The following is a 17,177-nucleotide window of genomic DNA, read 5'->3' as shown; positions in this document are numbered from 1 at the left end:
AAAACCAGGCGAAGTGTGACAAAGAAATACAGAATGTAATTACTTGTACAGCTGCTGTTATTGTGTATATATATATTTATTTTATACACAATAGTTATTTGTTATTTTATTTTCAACTTTAATTTATAGTTATTTTATTTTCAACTTTAATTTATATATTTTAAAATAACTATCTTTATCCTTATCAAAAAGGTGAAATTTAGTCATACTAAGTGCATGAAGAGGTTCAGACAGTCCTGAGGATGAAACCACAAGCACAATGAATTTGTGAAATCAGTTTATTTATTTGACACTTGATCAGCTCTTTAATACATTCGAACTTACAATGAGATTTAGCTTTTTTTGTGAAAAACAGACTGCTACTGTCAGCTTTTGTTGTTCTGATAACAAACATTCAATCTCGGATAGCAGAAAAAAAGAACAAACAGCTGTGCTGAAAATGTGTAACCTCTCATAGCCAAGAATCCCCATTGATCTTATTACACATTAAAGTTGAAGTATAGAACCGGCAACGGCACAAAAACGAAGACAGCGGTGATGTACGTTCTGTCAGATCAAATGACTGTGCATTTGTTATCTATACAACACTGATTGTCACTAAAACTGAAGCTGTGGTGACTTGGAGCAACCACCTTGCAAAGTTGCAAATGACTGAACAGAGAAGAGAATGAGAGGGGGGAAAAGAGGAGGAACAAAGTGACCACCATCTGTTATTGGCAGCAAACTCAGGTCTTAAGGCAAACGCTTTCGGTTAACAGTCAGCAAACTCATATAAGCCAACCTGGCACAACCCCTTCAAGATTTAACACTCTTGAAACTTTCTTCTCCTCCAAATCAAACTGTCATCTGCTTCTGTCCAATGAAACTGCATCAAACATTATCTACAGAAGAAAATCACAGATCACTTTCCAGATGCACAAAAGAAGAATTACTAAGTTACAAACTGCATATAGATGAATTTTAATGAGAGAAAACAGAAAAATTGAATCCATACCAAGTGTAGATATTAACATTAAAGATTAATGAAATCGCTACATCAGACTAATGAAAACCCAGAGAAGAAATTATTTTGTGCTTTGAGATTTCTTTCTAATAAACATATTGTACGGTTGCAGGGTAAAAGCAAAGTGCAACTACTTGAAAGCGTTTTGGAGAACATTAATACGATACATTAACAGTACAATATATGGCATTATCCATGTAACAACGTGAGCAGATTACAGATTTTGAGGCAAAATTCTGTAAATCTGAGGAGGACATATTCGGCAACAACATATTCCAGCTGTTTAGATCATTGAATGAGTTAGGCCTAAAATCTGCTGTTGTACCTGAAATGATTTGCCAGATAAATCAGATGAAGGAGTGGGCTTTAGATTAGGAGATAAAGCTAAACAAGCACATATTTACATTATTTGACTGCCTACTACATCCAAGCACATTAAGATAAATCAATGAATAGTCGACTGAATTAATTACACAGGACATATTTGGAGGTAGTTCACTAGGACATATTAACTCTACAGTTTGGCTGTAACAACTGTGAATATACTGTGGTTGAAAACAAAGTTTACATTTCTGCATCTGTGTTTTTTTGCAGTAATAATTTCCTCCTCCAGACATGGAATATAGTTTAGTCTAAGACAAAACAAGGAACAAGTGCTGCTCAGGACTACAGACACATAGTGTATGAACGATATGAGTATCACTTATCCATGCTCTGTTTTTTCTAAATTCATGCTAGTATGTATAAACACAAGATGGCACAGTAGTAACATACGCGGGATCCTCATATTATTTAGAGGCTATAATTCAAGCCTGATCTAATCCACTTAGCTTCGAGCTACATCAAGCTGATTCAAGGATTTAAAGATTCATTAGAAACAATTCTCTTATTTACCTTTTTCCCATTGAAGCAGTGAAGCGATAAACCTGAAATCTAAAGAAAGAATTCCAAAGCAACGTTATTAAAAAAGAGAAAGATAGCATCATAAACAGTGGATACTTTACTCACGTTTCACATGTTTACTGGTTTACATCACAGTAGGAATACGACCAAAGTGTTTTGGCACAGAGCCTTCATTAGAGCCCAACTCTTATTTCTCTCAGTTTGAAAACTAATTTTGAAAAATGAAGCTATTTTTCGCTCTGAGTAAAACCTGTAGGGTCAAAAGCTTGTTTCCACTACTACGAGAGAATTAAAAAGTGTCATCCGTAAGTCAAAAATCTGTCTTATTATCTCAAAATTCAAGTTAGGTATCTCAAAATTTTAACTTACTGACTCAAACTTATGAAAAAGTTAAAATGAAATCTTCAGAAAAAGCTGGAAAAAAGTCCCCAAAATGAACAAAATGTTCTTTGATTCTGAGGAAAACTGCTCCCTTTATTTAAAATGATTGAATATTCAGGCGTGTCGCTCATTTATCTGCTACTGGAGACAAAAATCAGACAAGGCCATCATACATTAAATTTCTGTACATATACATCTTTTCTCATCTGTCTGAAAACTCTTTAGCGCATACACGATATGGTGCTTGATGTGTAACTGCTCCGCATGTACAGATAATAAAGGAGAAAAGGATGTGGGGGAAGGGTGGAGGAAGTCATTCTTCCACATTAGTTTCAAATTAGGGAAGTCTGATTGAATCAAATTCCCCCCAAAAAGGACGCTTCAGTCAACCAAGTGCTTTGGTTGTTTTCTTCTTATCGTTATTATACATCAAACATCAAATGATATATAAAAGTTAAAAGGTCAATCAAATGTTCTCTAAGTTTACATTAAGGCTGGTTGGTATGACTCCAATTAGAGTCATTTTTATTTTTAGTATTCCCTCTTTTGGCAATTCTTAATGGTATGTAACACATCTTGTGTCCACATCTCAAAGGCAAGTATAACAGAAACCTCCGAATTCTTTTAAAAAAAACTACAGACAGTGATATTGTCGGTCACTGTCTATTTTCTAGGCTGCATATAAGGTTAAAGTGCCTAACAGAGAGCTGTCACGGGTAATCAAAATAGGTTACAAGGTTTAATGGGAGACAGGTTTTCTAAAGCCGGACTTCTAAACTTTGTGTCTGTAAGTCTTTAATTGCTTTTCTATATACAATGTGCTTATTAATGTAGCATGTAAGTTTATCGCCTTTATAACATTCTTAGCAGCTAGGAAAAAATCTACCTCAACATCGATTAAGTTGGTATTTTACATTTTCCACATGGCGACGGCAGGTGTTTGTCTTTTCCCGTTGAACATAATGGTTCCATTATGGCACCCTTGAAAACCCTGAAATTACTTGTAGTAGCAGTGTGAAGTGTGTCTTCCTGTCCTTCTCAGCAGAGGGCAGTGTTGAGCCACCAGGAACAGCTCACTGGAGTAGAGGTTGCTTTCATGGCGCCATGAAATATTCGTCCTCATTTTCAGCTTTCTACTCTCTGATCCACGAGTTATAATGGCAAAACTTAATTTCACATCTTCTCACATCCTTTGAACACACTCTCCAGGGTGAGTTTTCTGACTCCAAGCTCTTCCGTGGTCTCTGTTTTGGTTCTGTGTGTCAGTGTGTGAGTGCGCACACCACGAAACCAAAGGAAAAAAATCCAAAACAACCTAGTTTCTCCAAATATTGACTCGTTTGCTTGACTACAATAGCCTCATTTTTAAGCACACACACAGTTTCTTGGTTATCCACCTTGTTCAAACAATGCTGGAACAGAGCTAGTGAGACGTGGTTTCAAGTCTTCAGTGTTTCGCTCTCGATGGGGTTTTGAGGTTAAGTACTACTTCAGTCCCCACATTTTTTCCTGCATTACTCTTCTGAGAGGTTTCCTCTTGGAGCTCTCTTTAATGCTTACACCTCCTCCATCACTTCCATGACAATCGTCCGCGGACCGGTCAGGATCAGGTTGCTGACGGTTCGGTAGTCGTGACAGAGGACGTTCAATCCGTTCACCGCCACCACGAACTGACACACCTGGAGAAAGTTGACAGAAACAGGAGACATGCTTGATCACCTTTAATGCCACTCATAGAGAAAAAAGAAAAGAGGCAGATAGCGATATATTTAATTATAGCTGCAAAAAACTCCCCAGATATTTACAATACAGCCTGCAAATAAGGGCACAACTATTTGATTTGAAATTACGAATTAATTATATTTACCTACAAATACATAACGGTAGACACACATAAATAAGGAGTTAACAAGTCAGGTTTTTACAGGAAACAATTATACCATACGTAAGTAATGTGTGAGTAATTTTGATGAGCAATTTTGAGTATTGATGTGCTATTATTCAACTGTATTTTTATTTTATCAACATAAATGTGATGAGGACTGTTCTCTCTTACCAACTTACAAGAATAAATAGATCCCATCAAAATTTGCAGCCCTATGTGATCTGAAAATGGAGAAATTCATTGTCCTACTTCATAATACAACCCACACGCTGAAAAGTACAGAGTACTTACAATGAAAGTTACTCATACATTACCTACAATTACTCACAGTATAGTTATTTCTTTGTTTCCTATAAAAACCTGACTTGTTATATAATACAGGTGTATTTATCTTTAAGGGCTTGTAAGCAAATATAATTATATTGTAATTTCAAATAAAGTACATTGAAATTCCTTTTAATTACAGGGAAATTATACCCTTAGTCGTGGCCCACATTGCAAAGTTTTACAAAAAGCCATCAGGCCTACAGAAGAATTTGAATTTCATTCTACAAAGCCGAAATCTACATTTGCTGCAATGAAAGACAGCCTGCTATACTTTATCCAAACTGTGCTTCTCTCTGTATCAAGTTTTCATCTGTAAAGCTCTGCGGTCAAAGCTTATAAGTACAAACTAAAGCTGCCTTACTCCTGCCTTACAGGTCTTTGGGCTTTAAGTTGGGAAAGCACATCACTGAGGGGATAGTGTGAGTGCCCTTTGGTCTTGTTAAATGTTCACTTATATTAATAGACAAAAAAGTGTCTACAGCTAGTAAGTCTGTTCTTTCGTCAAAATTATAACAGTAAATTAAAGACACATGTTATTAATAACCTGCCCCAGCAAAAGCTAATAAATCCCCTACACTCTCATCTGAATAAGTTTAAGGCTTATTTTAAAACACAAAAACAACCTAAAAAAAAAACTTGGAAGCTTTAAGTTGTGAGCATTCAAAGCAATAGGTGGCCATCTTTTATATACAGTCTATGAACAATTATACAAAGGAGCATTTGGCCGTCCTTCACTTTAACATGCAAGAGTGCAAATGCTTCTGGGTTGTCTTTTTTTTTTATCAGCACAAGTTTCAGTGTCAACACATGTAACCTAACACAGGTGTCAGTGAGCACAGAGCACAGTCATAGCTCAAAACTGTGAGCTCACTGATGTAAAAAATATAACTGAGTTTGAATAACAAGAGGTACAACATGATTGCCTCACTCCAAACCACTCCTGTCACGCCTGAATGCCCCCTATGTTATCGTTTAACCACTTCTGCAGCTGCAGATAAAAATAAGGCGTCTTTTCAAAACTGCCTTCTAGCTGCCGTTCTTGCAACATGATCCTGCTGCTGTGTTTTTTGCAAACTTTTAAACCACATACTCACAAACATAAGCACTGCCTGCTTTACTGGCCCCTAAAAGTTGTTTTTTTTCTCTTCACGATGCCAAAAAAGATCGATTAAGAACAAAAGCACCTCATTATTCTGATATTTTAATAGCCCATAAATCAACCACGTGCAGACAGCCGAGGAAAGATTGAAGAAAAAAAACCCTCTAACAGATAGTTTATTGACTGTGCATACAGGAAACATTATGCATGTAGAAAATTTCTTGGAGTGAACAGCTACCTAAACTTTCCTGTTACACAGAAAAGTGAACATATGCAGAGAGAGGCCACTAGGAATATTCTCACGGCAATCGTTGCTCAGTGTTTTTCCAGCACTCCTAAATGTTTCCGTGCTAGAAAGCTCAAAATAGGCAAAGGAAATAAGAGGAAAGAGAGATTAAGTGTGATGAAGAAGAGGGGGAAAAAAACGCCAGGCTGCTAATCCTATGTAGCAGAGGAATTTAAGACCCTCACTGTAATCACACCCAGATCTCTACGGGCTATACTGCACTATTTTCAGAGCCAAAGCAGTCTTCTTCATTCTTCTTCATTTGGCCATCTCATCTTTATCTTTGGTTCCCTTAATTCATCTCTCTATTCTACCTTTCCTTCCAGTATTTTTAACTATCTTTAAACTACTCCCCATCTTATCCCTCCTCTTTCTCCCCTATCCAAACATTCCTTCTCTCGGGCTGCAGGGTTGTTAATCTTGGCTGGACCCTAGCTGGACGAAATGTTTCCCTGTGCTGAGATGGTTAAAACCCCTCTCACAAAGTGAAATGACAGAAACAGGAAAAGATGCAACAGGTTAAAAGGTGTGTGAAACGACTCGGCTGTAATCTGACAATGACTTGTCGTTTTTTTGGCCTTCTGCCTGGACTGTAGTTTCAACACCTGACAACATGACGCCCCTCTCAGGACTGCGATCTTCTTTCATTAAACAGTAATAAAAACACTCAGGTGAGGTGGAACCTCCGAGGAAACGCGAGGAGTGCGATTAACTCCACACAAATAAACTGATGACGATGCTGCACACACCGCTGCACACGAGGAACTTAATGTACGAACCTGACACGATGGAAATCAGATAAAGCTAATGTAATAATCTGGTTTTTGGCATGGTATTTATTGGCTTAATGGGTATAAAAGATGCTCAACACAAACAGACCATGTTAAATGTTTAATAAAAATGGTGCACAATTAAAACAGCTTCCACATGAGGTCTTCATATTTTGTCCCAATTAAGTCCAAAATAAGTTTAACACACGTGAAACGCTCTCTGAGCGACGACACCTTTATGACTGACTTGAACCCGGTGCATGTTTCTATGGTAATAATCAGTCACCAGAGCAGAAGTGATATTATTTCCAGAGGCTGTTTCCTCTTTTAGTGCTAATACTCAAACTCATCTCCTCTACCTACTTCCTCCTCTTCCAGTTTTCATCTTCAGCTCATGTGTCTTCGCTATGGCAACCATCCTTTCTTTCAGTCAGTTGCACACATTTTCTCCTTTAATTAAAAGAAACCATCCCTGTAACAGAACAACTAAATGATGTGTACTAAAGGATATGGAAAGTGATATGTACACAAGAAAGCCCTTTTGCTTCCATCGGTGACCACCCTACATGAGTAGCACGCTATCAATAATTAATTTCTCGTTTTTCAGGCTCCTTCTACAATTTTTTCAGTCATTGCACTCTGTCCCCGCTCTCCATGTTGTGGTAAAGTTGCTGTGCTCTGCATTCCCAGGATTCCTTGCTGCCATTCTGTTGACATACCTTCATGGCAGCTGTAGCAGCACAGCTATCATTATCCTTTCATACTCCTTGATTTTTTCCCCACCCCTACTACAGCACATTTGTGCCACTCTTTCCTCCCACCCTAGCATCCTCCTCCTGTGGGCTGAAGCTACAAAAAGAATCCTTAAACTCTTGTTTGACATTTAAATTCTTCTCCGACAGTCTACAGACTTAAAGGAGCTGCCCTCTTGAAATCAAAATCCACAGCAAAAAGCAAGTTTAAGTCTCAGATTTCACTAAGAAGTGTGTGTAGTACATCTATTGTTTTCTATTGTTCTTCTCTTCATTTCATCTGATGACAGAAGCCTGCAGGGGTTCATCATTCTTTCAGGAGTTCACACATTTCTACCAGTCTTACCTTCATGCCAGCAGCGGCAGCAGGTCCACCTGGATCCACAGCCTGGATGTGACAGGGTTTGCTTCCTCGCACCACAAACCCCCAGCCCACAGCATCGCCTATAATCTGAGGACAACAGCAGCAGATGAGACGCAGAATATCTCACTTCTTTTCAATCCCGTGCTCAGCGTTTAGACTTTAGATGGTGAAATAATGTACTTTAAAGTACTGTTTGCACATTATACTTTGGATTTTTGTCGTGTGATGCTCAGCTGAGACTCTTTGGTGATCACACTTAACTTAGAAAAAGAATAGGGAGGGATGTATGTGTGCTGTCTGCATACGCCCATGAATCATGGGACCTTTCACATATATTCGCGTGTGTCTGTGTGTGTGTGAGGACGTGTGTGATTGCTCAAATAGTCTCCGTCAGACCTCAGCTCTCTGTGTGCGAGTGTGTGTCTGTGTGTGTCCTACAGTGAATGTCTTCTTTATAAAAGGTCCTCCTGGTCTCTGCAGCTCCTCTGGGCTCACTTGTCTCTTCAGGACTGTTGAGAAAGACACATCAACACAACACACAATGTTACAGCAATAAGACGACACACTGGCATGGGCATGCACACATGAAACAGAGGTCTATTTTTGGTTAAAAATGTACGTGTGTGTGTAGAAACTATGAGTGTTGGTCACATGCTAATAATGCCTTTGAGGCACCCTGCTTCCTGAAACAGTATAGCTTTCCTTCCTCTAGTCCAACTTCCCCTTACCAGTACTCACAACGACATGACTCTCCACAAGGATCCAAAAGACTTTTGTGTCTTATTAATTAATTAGATTAAATTAATTGGAAATGTCCTCATTTTAAGGAGGAAAAATGAAAAGAAATTGGAGAGCAAAAGGTGAGATAAAAAAGTTAAAATAAATAAGATCTTTCAATGCTCTTTAGACAATGCTCTTTATTTAACAACTTTTCTTAGGCTTGGTGATCGCATTATTACTGACTGCTATGCTTTATGAGCATTTATGATGAGTCTGTGAATGAAGCTATAGCTGCTTTATGCGATGTAATGGCCATAAGTATGAAGCGTCTGACCATAGTTTTCCAACTAAAGCCTCTCCAGGACATTAAACTAATGTTCCCACTCATCTATTGGACATTTCCTTCACTTTGTTGTTTTCCTTCCTTTAGGTCAGGTCCATTGACCTTTTCCATATCATCTTCTTAAATATTTTATCAATATGGTGTCTCAGTCAAAGAAGCCCTGACTGGCCAAACCAAAGTTGTTTGTTCCAGTTTTGAAAGCTTTTTTATTGAAGATTAAGTCCAGACAGATATTCATGCCTCACTCCTTTTGCTTTTTTCTAGTTTATATCCATGTGAATGTGAGTGCGAATGGTTTTCTGTCTCTATGTTTTAAGTTTTCTTATGCAGGGTGGTGTTTCAGTTCCTCATCTCCTATAATAGGACCTATCATAGGGCTGCATATGTTTAGCTGATAGGCTTTTAAGAATAGCCAGATCTCCTTTACCACTGGAGAATTGGAGGGTCTAACAAACTCTTATGTCTATAGCTTCTGTAAAGTAGAAAAATACAAATAAGTAAGCAGCTTTCAGCCTTTGTGTGCACATTGAGTTCAGATTTCAACAGGTGCTTAGTATTTAATAACAAACTATAAATCAACTCGATATGTGCCGCAAAGATCACTGAATAACTCTCAAAAATCTAAAAGCAAAAAATGCAAGGGCATTTCTTAGAAAGCCAGTGGCCCGTGCTTGACAAATCACTTATGGTCTACATCGCGACACTTAACTGTAATCTGATAAAGAAGAGGAAGTGAAGTGCAAAGGACCGCTAATCCTCTAGAGCTGGAAATTTTCATAATCTCTCTGTGGAATTCCAATCTGATCAGATATACAGGACAATTTCTCTTAACATTCTGTTATCTGCCCCCTTTGTGTCACGATGACATAACCTTTTTTAATGGTGTGACTTTATAGAAACAAAACACTGGTCAAAGCGCACCCCATTCATCTTATATGGAGTTTCTTCCTCCTCGTATGTGAAGCAAAAGAGAAATACTCTTACTCTGTGTGTGTGTGTGTGTGTGTGTGTGTGTGTGTGTGTGTGTGTGTGTGTGTGTGTGTGTGTGTGTGTGTGTGTGTGTGTGCGCCTTCCTCTTCCTGCTCATTGTGCACCATGAGCAAGTGCTAATGTAAAAGGGGGGGCTGCTGGCACAAAGAGACTCTTGTCGAGGACTCTGCTTGAATCAAACACATCAGAGGACACCTCAAAGTAGCCAAAATAAAACACTCAGAAACACACACACGGCTCAAGGGCGTCACTGCCAAGTTTTCAAATCTGCACAGAGAATTCAAAGCCGTTCATTTCCAAATGACAGGTATGATTGTCACTTTCCTTTAAGCAGTGTATATCTGCTTTCCACTGAAGTAAATGTGCGCTCATTAGGATTTTTCTTCAGCATGTCTTCCCACAGAAAAACAAGCTAATTCACAGTTTGCGATAGAATAAATGTGGGTTAAGTAGTCTGTTATATGACCTGTTGTGAGTCTTCTATGTGTTTCGTTTTCAAGTTTGTAATATGGATATTTGTCACTTTAAATTATATAGGATTTCAACTAGTCCATCTGACGCCTCTCTCACTGACGGCAGCTGATTCTCACGCTTCGTTTCCTTCTTTCCAACTGAGCAAGTCTGAAGCCTAATTTAGTAACTTTAATTTCAAAAAACACAAAGTAAAATATCTAGTGAGAAACCTGCTGTGCAGTGGAGGTCTTGTGTTCCTGCTACACAAACAGCTCTCTTTCTGTTTTTTTGTTTTTTTACCACAGGAGTGTCAAACATACAGCTGGCCTGGCCCCCAGACATCACCCATGACCTGGCTTATTGCAACAAACTAACTAAGCACCAGATAACAGTGTTTTGTTTTAAGTGTTACATTAAAGAACAGAAAAGTTCCCATTTTTAAGCATTTACAATAGAAATGTTTCTCTTTTTTGTTACATTGAGTCACTGGTTAAAACAACAGCACAACAACCTTTTCTGTCATTTTAAGCATTTAGTCATTAAAGTTTACGTCAGGGGACCTGTGCTGATTTTTTATTTATTTATGTAATATTTCTTTATACAATGTGGAAAAACTCTTTTCAAAATTTAATTTATTTTTCTTAAGAAATCTTATGGAATAAATGTGTGCTTGGATTTCTTTACACTAAAAGGACGGGGAACAGTTTGTAGATCCACACAAGCTCAAACTGGGCTTTGTGTGCACCACTACATAAAAAGGGTTTTGACACCTCTGGTTTACCACGTGACAGAGCTGCATGCAGCAGCACACAGACTGAAGCTGTCCACTGTCTAAGAGAAAAAGTCAGAAGTTCTTTGCTTCTCTAAATGACCGCTTTAAAAATCCAAAGTAGAGCCACTATATTAAAAAATAACTTTACAATTAGTAAATAACATGAATCTGTCAGTAAGAACACACAACAACTAAAATCATTTGGACTTATTCCCATTTAGTAATGAGGTTAGTTTAAACTATTATAACTGCCACCGTCTACTGAAGACTTCATTTAACTCTATATGCAGCAACTTTAAACCACAGCTTTAGAAAACCTGGCAGTTAAACGAAGATATAGTTCTTGCTCCATAGTTTTTTTTATGTTCAGTGGGAGTGGGGCCCATTACAAAATACACTCGATATCTATGTTGTCATACCAGATTTAGGGTTGCAAAGGACAGGCGGACTGCTGCTGAGCGTAGGACTGCTGCTGTAATAACCACTGCTGCAATAACCGATGCTGCCACAGCTGCTGCTCATGCTGCTGCGACGAACTCCGACAGACACCTTTATCTCTTTTGTGGGACTCACTGAGACAGGGAAACACAAACTGAGCTGTTAGTCTGAAAGACAGCCAGAAAAAAGAGAAAGAAGGCAAAGCAGCACTACATAGAGCCCCTTACTTCATTCATACAACATATTGAGCCTTTTCTCATTGGAATATATTGTGTAACCTCCTAAGTAGGTTAGACTTTTAATAACTATTTAATAGTTTTAAATGTGCATGCTTAACTTTCTCTTTGTTTTGCCATATTTCTTGTGCCACTTTGGTGAGACAGAGACTTTGTGCTCTGCTCTTATGCCTAGTAACACAAACAGGGCTGCTCTGTTATCTTTATAAGGCAGACACCACCAAGGACACAGGTTACGGAGAGTGGATTTGGGTATGTGTGTCAACAGAAGATAAGGCAAACTGGATAAATATGCCACTGAATCAAATAACCAGGGGCAATATTTAAACTGCTTAATAAGAGTAATGTTTCATGAACACATGGACACAGTGAAGGTTTCCTATGAAAGGTGACAAACTTCCCAAGGTCTCTACCAAACGTCTGCGAATACTCTCACGGAGGAGCTGGGGTTCAGCAAAAGTTTAGATTTAAAAAACAATGTTTTACTTTTAAAATGACTGAAAGGAGGACACAGATTATTTAGCTGATCTGTCAGTTTGGAATGAAAGGAAATAATGAAGCAAAGCTTTTACACAGTTACTGAGAGTCAGATGGAGTGTGCACCTGAGAGAAAGCTGGTGTTGCCTCCGTCAGAGCTTTGTTTCCGGAGACAGAAGGGACTGTCGTGGCTCTCTGGGATGCTGCGCCCTCGCTCGTGAAGAAGTTCAATCAGTCGCCGACGTCGCCGGAAGTTCATCCTGAACTGGTAGAGGAGCGGCCCATCAACAAAGTGATTCTTGTTGGTGACTAATAACAGGGAAAATGGACATGAAGATCATAAATACGTTTTGTTATGCATCTGAAATGTATAATCTTACTCCTATTGAGCCTTGATCTAGAACCTCAAACGACAATTTCCCTGGAGCTGCGCTAGAACACGATGACCACTGAGAGCACTGACCTCACTTATTTTCGCTGTGCTGATAAGATGAGATATGAGTACATTTTTATCAAAATTAACAAGCATGCCAAGGTGAAACTAATCACGTAAACTGGTCAAACTGCTGTTAATGTCACTGCTCTTACTGTGGTTTCAAAAGAGGTGAGATGCACAGTTTGAGAGAGAGAAGAGAAGCTGATATTGTCTTCTTCCTGGCTGAGGAGTCACATAATGCCCGCGTGATGTCTTTGTTAACCCCCTCAAAGTATTTTGGGGGTTTTAATCTTTTCAACCAACCAGCTATAGACAGAAACCCAATTTCCTGTTTCAGGTTATGTAAGTTAACCTCTTCAAGCCAGATTATTGCCATCTAGAAATACTCACCCACAAAACAATGCAAAACAGCACAATACAGTCAGGGGGTGGGTCTGTGACCCAGCGTCTTTTCATTTATTTAGTATGGTTGATTTCCTATGTTAAAATAATGTTAAATTCAGGTGTTATTCTTAAGTTAAGGGTGTAGTTGAGTTTTTTTGTATTCTGTATTACTAATGAGATACGTTAAGTTCTAGTATTATTAGTTTGGTTGAGTTTTTAATCTGGTTTATGTTTCTTCTTCTAACACAGTATGTCATGTGTTCCATGTTGTCATGTCTATGTCCCATTGTGTTTCCGGTTTTATTTTGAAGAGTCTTGTGTTCCATGTTCATTGTGTTTTGTTTCCCCTGTGGCATTCAGGTTCATTTATGCCAACTGTGTTTCCCCAGGTGTTTCCACTTCCCACATTACCCTTTTGTGTATTTAAGTCCTCTGTCTTCCTCTGTTCTTCGTTTGGTTGTCTGCTGTCTCAACGTCAAGTCACGGCTGGTCACAGAGTTTTATTTCTATTGCTTAGGTTCATGTTTCATGTTATAGTTATAATAGTAATTTAGCTGCTCCCAGTTTAGTTTTGCACCAGCCTTGCTTTGTTTTCCGTTTTTGACATCAGCACAAAATAACCGGCTCGCTTTTTGTTAAAGATTCAGTTCTGTCTCTCCCTTGTCTGCTTTCGGGTCTGCTCCACAAACACACCGGCCATTCTGGCTGTGACAAATACAACATTACTCCACACTGAGATAGCCAGACTATTAAGGTTTTAGTGAACCTAAAGTATATTTAAATAACTGATGTTTCTCAATGTCCTCCTTTTTGGAGAAAAAAAAAGAGAGCTGTAGAAATCATTACTTCCTTCTTAGTAATGGCTGCTTCTTATTGAATATTGGATATATATATATATATATATATATATATATATATATATATATATATATATAAATGTAAAGTTCAGATTTGTGTGTAATGCATTACTGTAATCAAATTTTGATTACAGTACAGTTAAGCAATCATTTTTCAGTAGTGCAGAGACTCATTACTGTAGTAAATCAAGCATTCACGTTACAGTTCGCGCTACAAACGTTTTTCAGTTCAGCACGCGGGCAGACAGAATGTAAAACTGTAAGAATGACTTTCTGTTCAAAGATGCAGCTTACTTTATATACTTCTAATCATAAATAGCTGGAAGAAAATAAAAATCCATCCCAAACAAGAGATTAAAGGTCTCGGAAGGTTAAAATATAAAGTAAGTTGTAAGAAGAAAGTCTAAATGCGCAGGTGTCCACTAGTGCATGTTATGTTATTACAATAATCATTACATAATGAGCCTTCTCATAGTCATTTCTCATTTATAGGTATCATGCATTTTTATGAGCAACACACATTTGGCTCGTGGCCATGTCATGCATCATTTTGTGGTTTCTGTCAGCTCAACAAAGTCCCTTTATTGTGTTTTTTAAAAGTAAAAAGCCTGTACTGTGCTTTACACTCCTCTTCACAGACTGACGTGAAATGCTGGTTTTTCTTCTGTAATCTGATTTATCATGTAAAGCCTCACCCCTGGTGATGACAGCTGGCTCCTGGCTCATTGCCTGTTGCACAGTGATATATCAGCCCTGCTCTGTTTAATTTAAGCATTACCTGGAACTCTGTCATCTGCTTATTCTGCCTGTCTGTACCTCATTCAGAAGCACAGTGTAGGAAAACATTTTCCCCAGCGCGCCACACTAAGCACACTGACCAAACACAGGCTTTGGGCCAAACACAAAGTAGATCCATCCAGACCAACCATACATCGTACAGATGAATGTGACTACGGACCACAACAGAAAAGAACAGAAATCTGGCTGGTTTACTCTCCACCCCCTTTATAATGTGTTTTTCATGGGAACTCGGGGTGTGTACGAGTAAGCTATTTATAACTTTACTGCAACACAGTGTTGTTAACAACATACACAGTCCACATATTATTTCCGTAATACTAGAGCACTTATTTTTGCAAGGGGGGTGGCAGTGCCGTGTCTCTGTGACGGAGCAAATGAAGTTTTCTATCACCTTAAATAAGTGACGTAACAAGGCTGCTGTTTGTGTTTTTGTGTGTGTGTGTGTGTGTGTGTGTGTGTGTGTGTGTGTGTGTGTGTGTGTGTGTGCATGCGTATGTGTGGAGTAACACCACTTTCCAAGTCCCTCGAGATGCTTAGTTTTGCAGCAGTCCTTGAGAGATGGAAACTAGGAAGTGAACAAGAGAAAGAAAGAGGGGCCAGATGGACCTACTCTGTGACGACAGGCATTCAGGCTGAAGAGAAGCAGTAGCAAAAGGGAAGAGTTGGTAGGAATAACTTGATAACATATGATAAACCACCTCTCCACCACTCATCATGTCTTTCCTCTTTCTTTTTCATCTGTAGGTTATCATTGCCTCTCTGTTTAAATCTGTCTGGACTGCAGAACATGGCAACCATGATGTACACCAGTGGCATTTCAAAAACGTTTTGTTCCTTTTAGCTATCTACAGTCTGGAATCCAGACATGACGACCCCCAACACTGTTGAAGACATATTTTCCTTAATGAAAATACAAAGGTCATGTGATCTCTCTGCAGCAAGCCAAATTAAATCAGACATGAACGGGAACCAGAGAAATTTCATGATGCAGTTATGACCCAGCAGAAACTCATTCAGGGTCCAAATAACCATCATTCAGCAAAATGCCAACCTGTCATGGAAGCCCTGAACAACAAACGCAGAACCAAAGCCCCTGGAAAAATACTGACATCCACAGTGTGTGAGTCAAGCATGTTCAGGAAAATGTCAGCGACACCTTAGCAGGTATTAAACGCACAGTTACAACCAGAGATGGGCAGTAACGCGTTACTTGTAACGCGTTACTGTAATCTGATTACTTTTTTCAAGTAACGAGTAAAGTAAGGGATTACTATTGCAAAAACGGTAATTAGATTACAGTTACTTTCCCGTAGGAACGCTGCGTTACTGCGTTACTAAAACCGTGATTTTTTGCGAGAATGTCTCACGACAGTGACGTAAGCGAGTGCGCTGTTGGTGACAACAGCTGTGTGCAGATCAACAATGGATCACATATCGATTGTGGGAGAGAGTATGAGCGTGCAGCGTTTAAAGCGTGGAAGTACTGACCTTACTTTGAGTTTGATTCCATAAAAAGTGACAAAAACATTAGCGTCCGTTGTGCGTGGGAAGAAAACTTCTTTTCACAGCGAAAAAAACCGCTAAACTTCCAAGCAAGCACCGAGTGCGCAACGACTTAATGGGAAATTCACAGAGAAACTCGCGGATTCTTCAACTGACCGCGGCACACCTGCACCAGGGTAAACCTCCGCCTACCGCAGTCTTGCTTTACAGGTGAAAATAGAGCAACAGGACCGCTGAGTCTTTGACTTTATTTATTTCCTGCTGTGTTTTACTTGCATCTATTTGAAAGAGTGAGTGTAAACACAAAAAATATTTTATTTTATGTGCTGGAATGTGTAGAAAATAGGTTTAAATGTTAAACTAATATATTCAACTCAGAGAATGGTGCATATAATTAAATTTTTGCTTGATGCATAAAGTTAAAAGATTAAAACTGATAAAACAAGTTAAAAAAATAGACTTTTCCATTTGATTACATTTTGTATGATGGATTATGTAGAAAAAGTAGAATTGGGCTGAAAGATCTATCGCTTTATCACCTATTCAGGTTGTAAATCGTGTTTTTAAAAAGTAACTAAGTAACTAAGTAATTAATTACTTTTGAAAATAAGTAATCAGTAAAGTAACGGGATTACTTTTTTGTGGAAGTAATCAGTAATTAGTTACTGATTACTTTTTTCAAGTAACTTGACCAACACTGGTTACAACTGGACACGATATGAATGTATATGTCAGTGATTACCCTCCACACAAAATTGTGTCTGCACAAACACAAGTTTTTAAAACATCAAATTTGTTCACATGCAAAAGCACTTTTAAATCAGTTGAAAGCGACCTTTCGGAAAAACTCACCTTGCATCTCTGTTTATGTGCATGTGTTTGTTCCTCATGTCTGGGTTTTCCCCATTTAGCTCCCACGTTCACCTCCTCGCATTTATTCCATGCCTCTCCTGTCTGTCATGTGCGTTCTCCCCAGCCCGTCTTGTCCTCTGTATGT

At 38.6% G+C, this 17,177-nt stretch overlaps 1 protein-coding gene across 2 annotated transcripts in view; it reads right to left on the bottom strand.

Annotated features, from left to right (window-relative positions):
- Positions 1-264: 264 nt before the first annotated feature.
- Positions 265-17,177, bottom strand: part of deptor (DEP domain containing MTOR-interacting protein) — a 50,796-nt gene continuing 33,883 nt past the window's right edge. For both annotated transcript variants that reach the window (XM_040012700.1, XM_040012701.1), the window contains exons 7-11: positions 12,326-12,508; positions 11,468-11,620; positions 8,209-8,279; positions 7,753-7,857; positions 265-3,966 (exon numbers count right to left, since the gene is read on the bottom strand). In XM_040012700.1, the coding sequence (XP_039868634.1) occupies positions 3,844-3,966; positions 7,753-7,857; positions 8,209-8,279; positions 11,468-11,620; positions 12,326-12,508 (635 nt within the window). In that variant the 3' untranslated portion in view covers positions 265-3,843. The remainder of the gene's footprint in view (positions 3,967-7,752; positions 7,858-8,208; positions 8,280-11,467; positions 11,621-12,325; positions 12,509-17,177) is intronic.

The sequence above is a fragment of the Simochromis diagramma genome, unplaced genomic scaffold (genome assembly GCF_900408965.1).
Source record: "Simochromis diagramma unplaced genomic scaffold, fSimDia1.1 OVJJ01000618.1, whole genome shotgun sequence".
NCBI lineage: Eukaryota > Metazoa > Chordata > Actinopteri > Cichliformes > Cichlidae > Simochromis > Simochromis diagramma.
The sequence above is the reverse complement of the archived record's forward strand: the minus strand, read 5'-3'. Positions and strand labels throughout refer to the sequence as shown.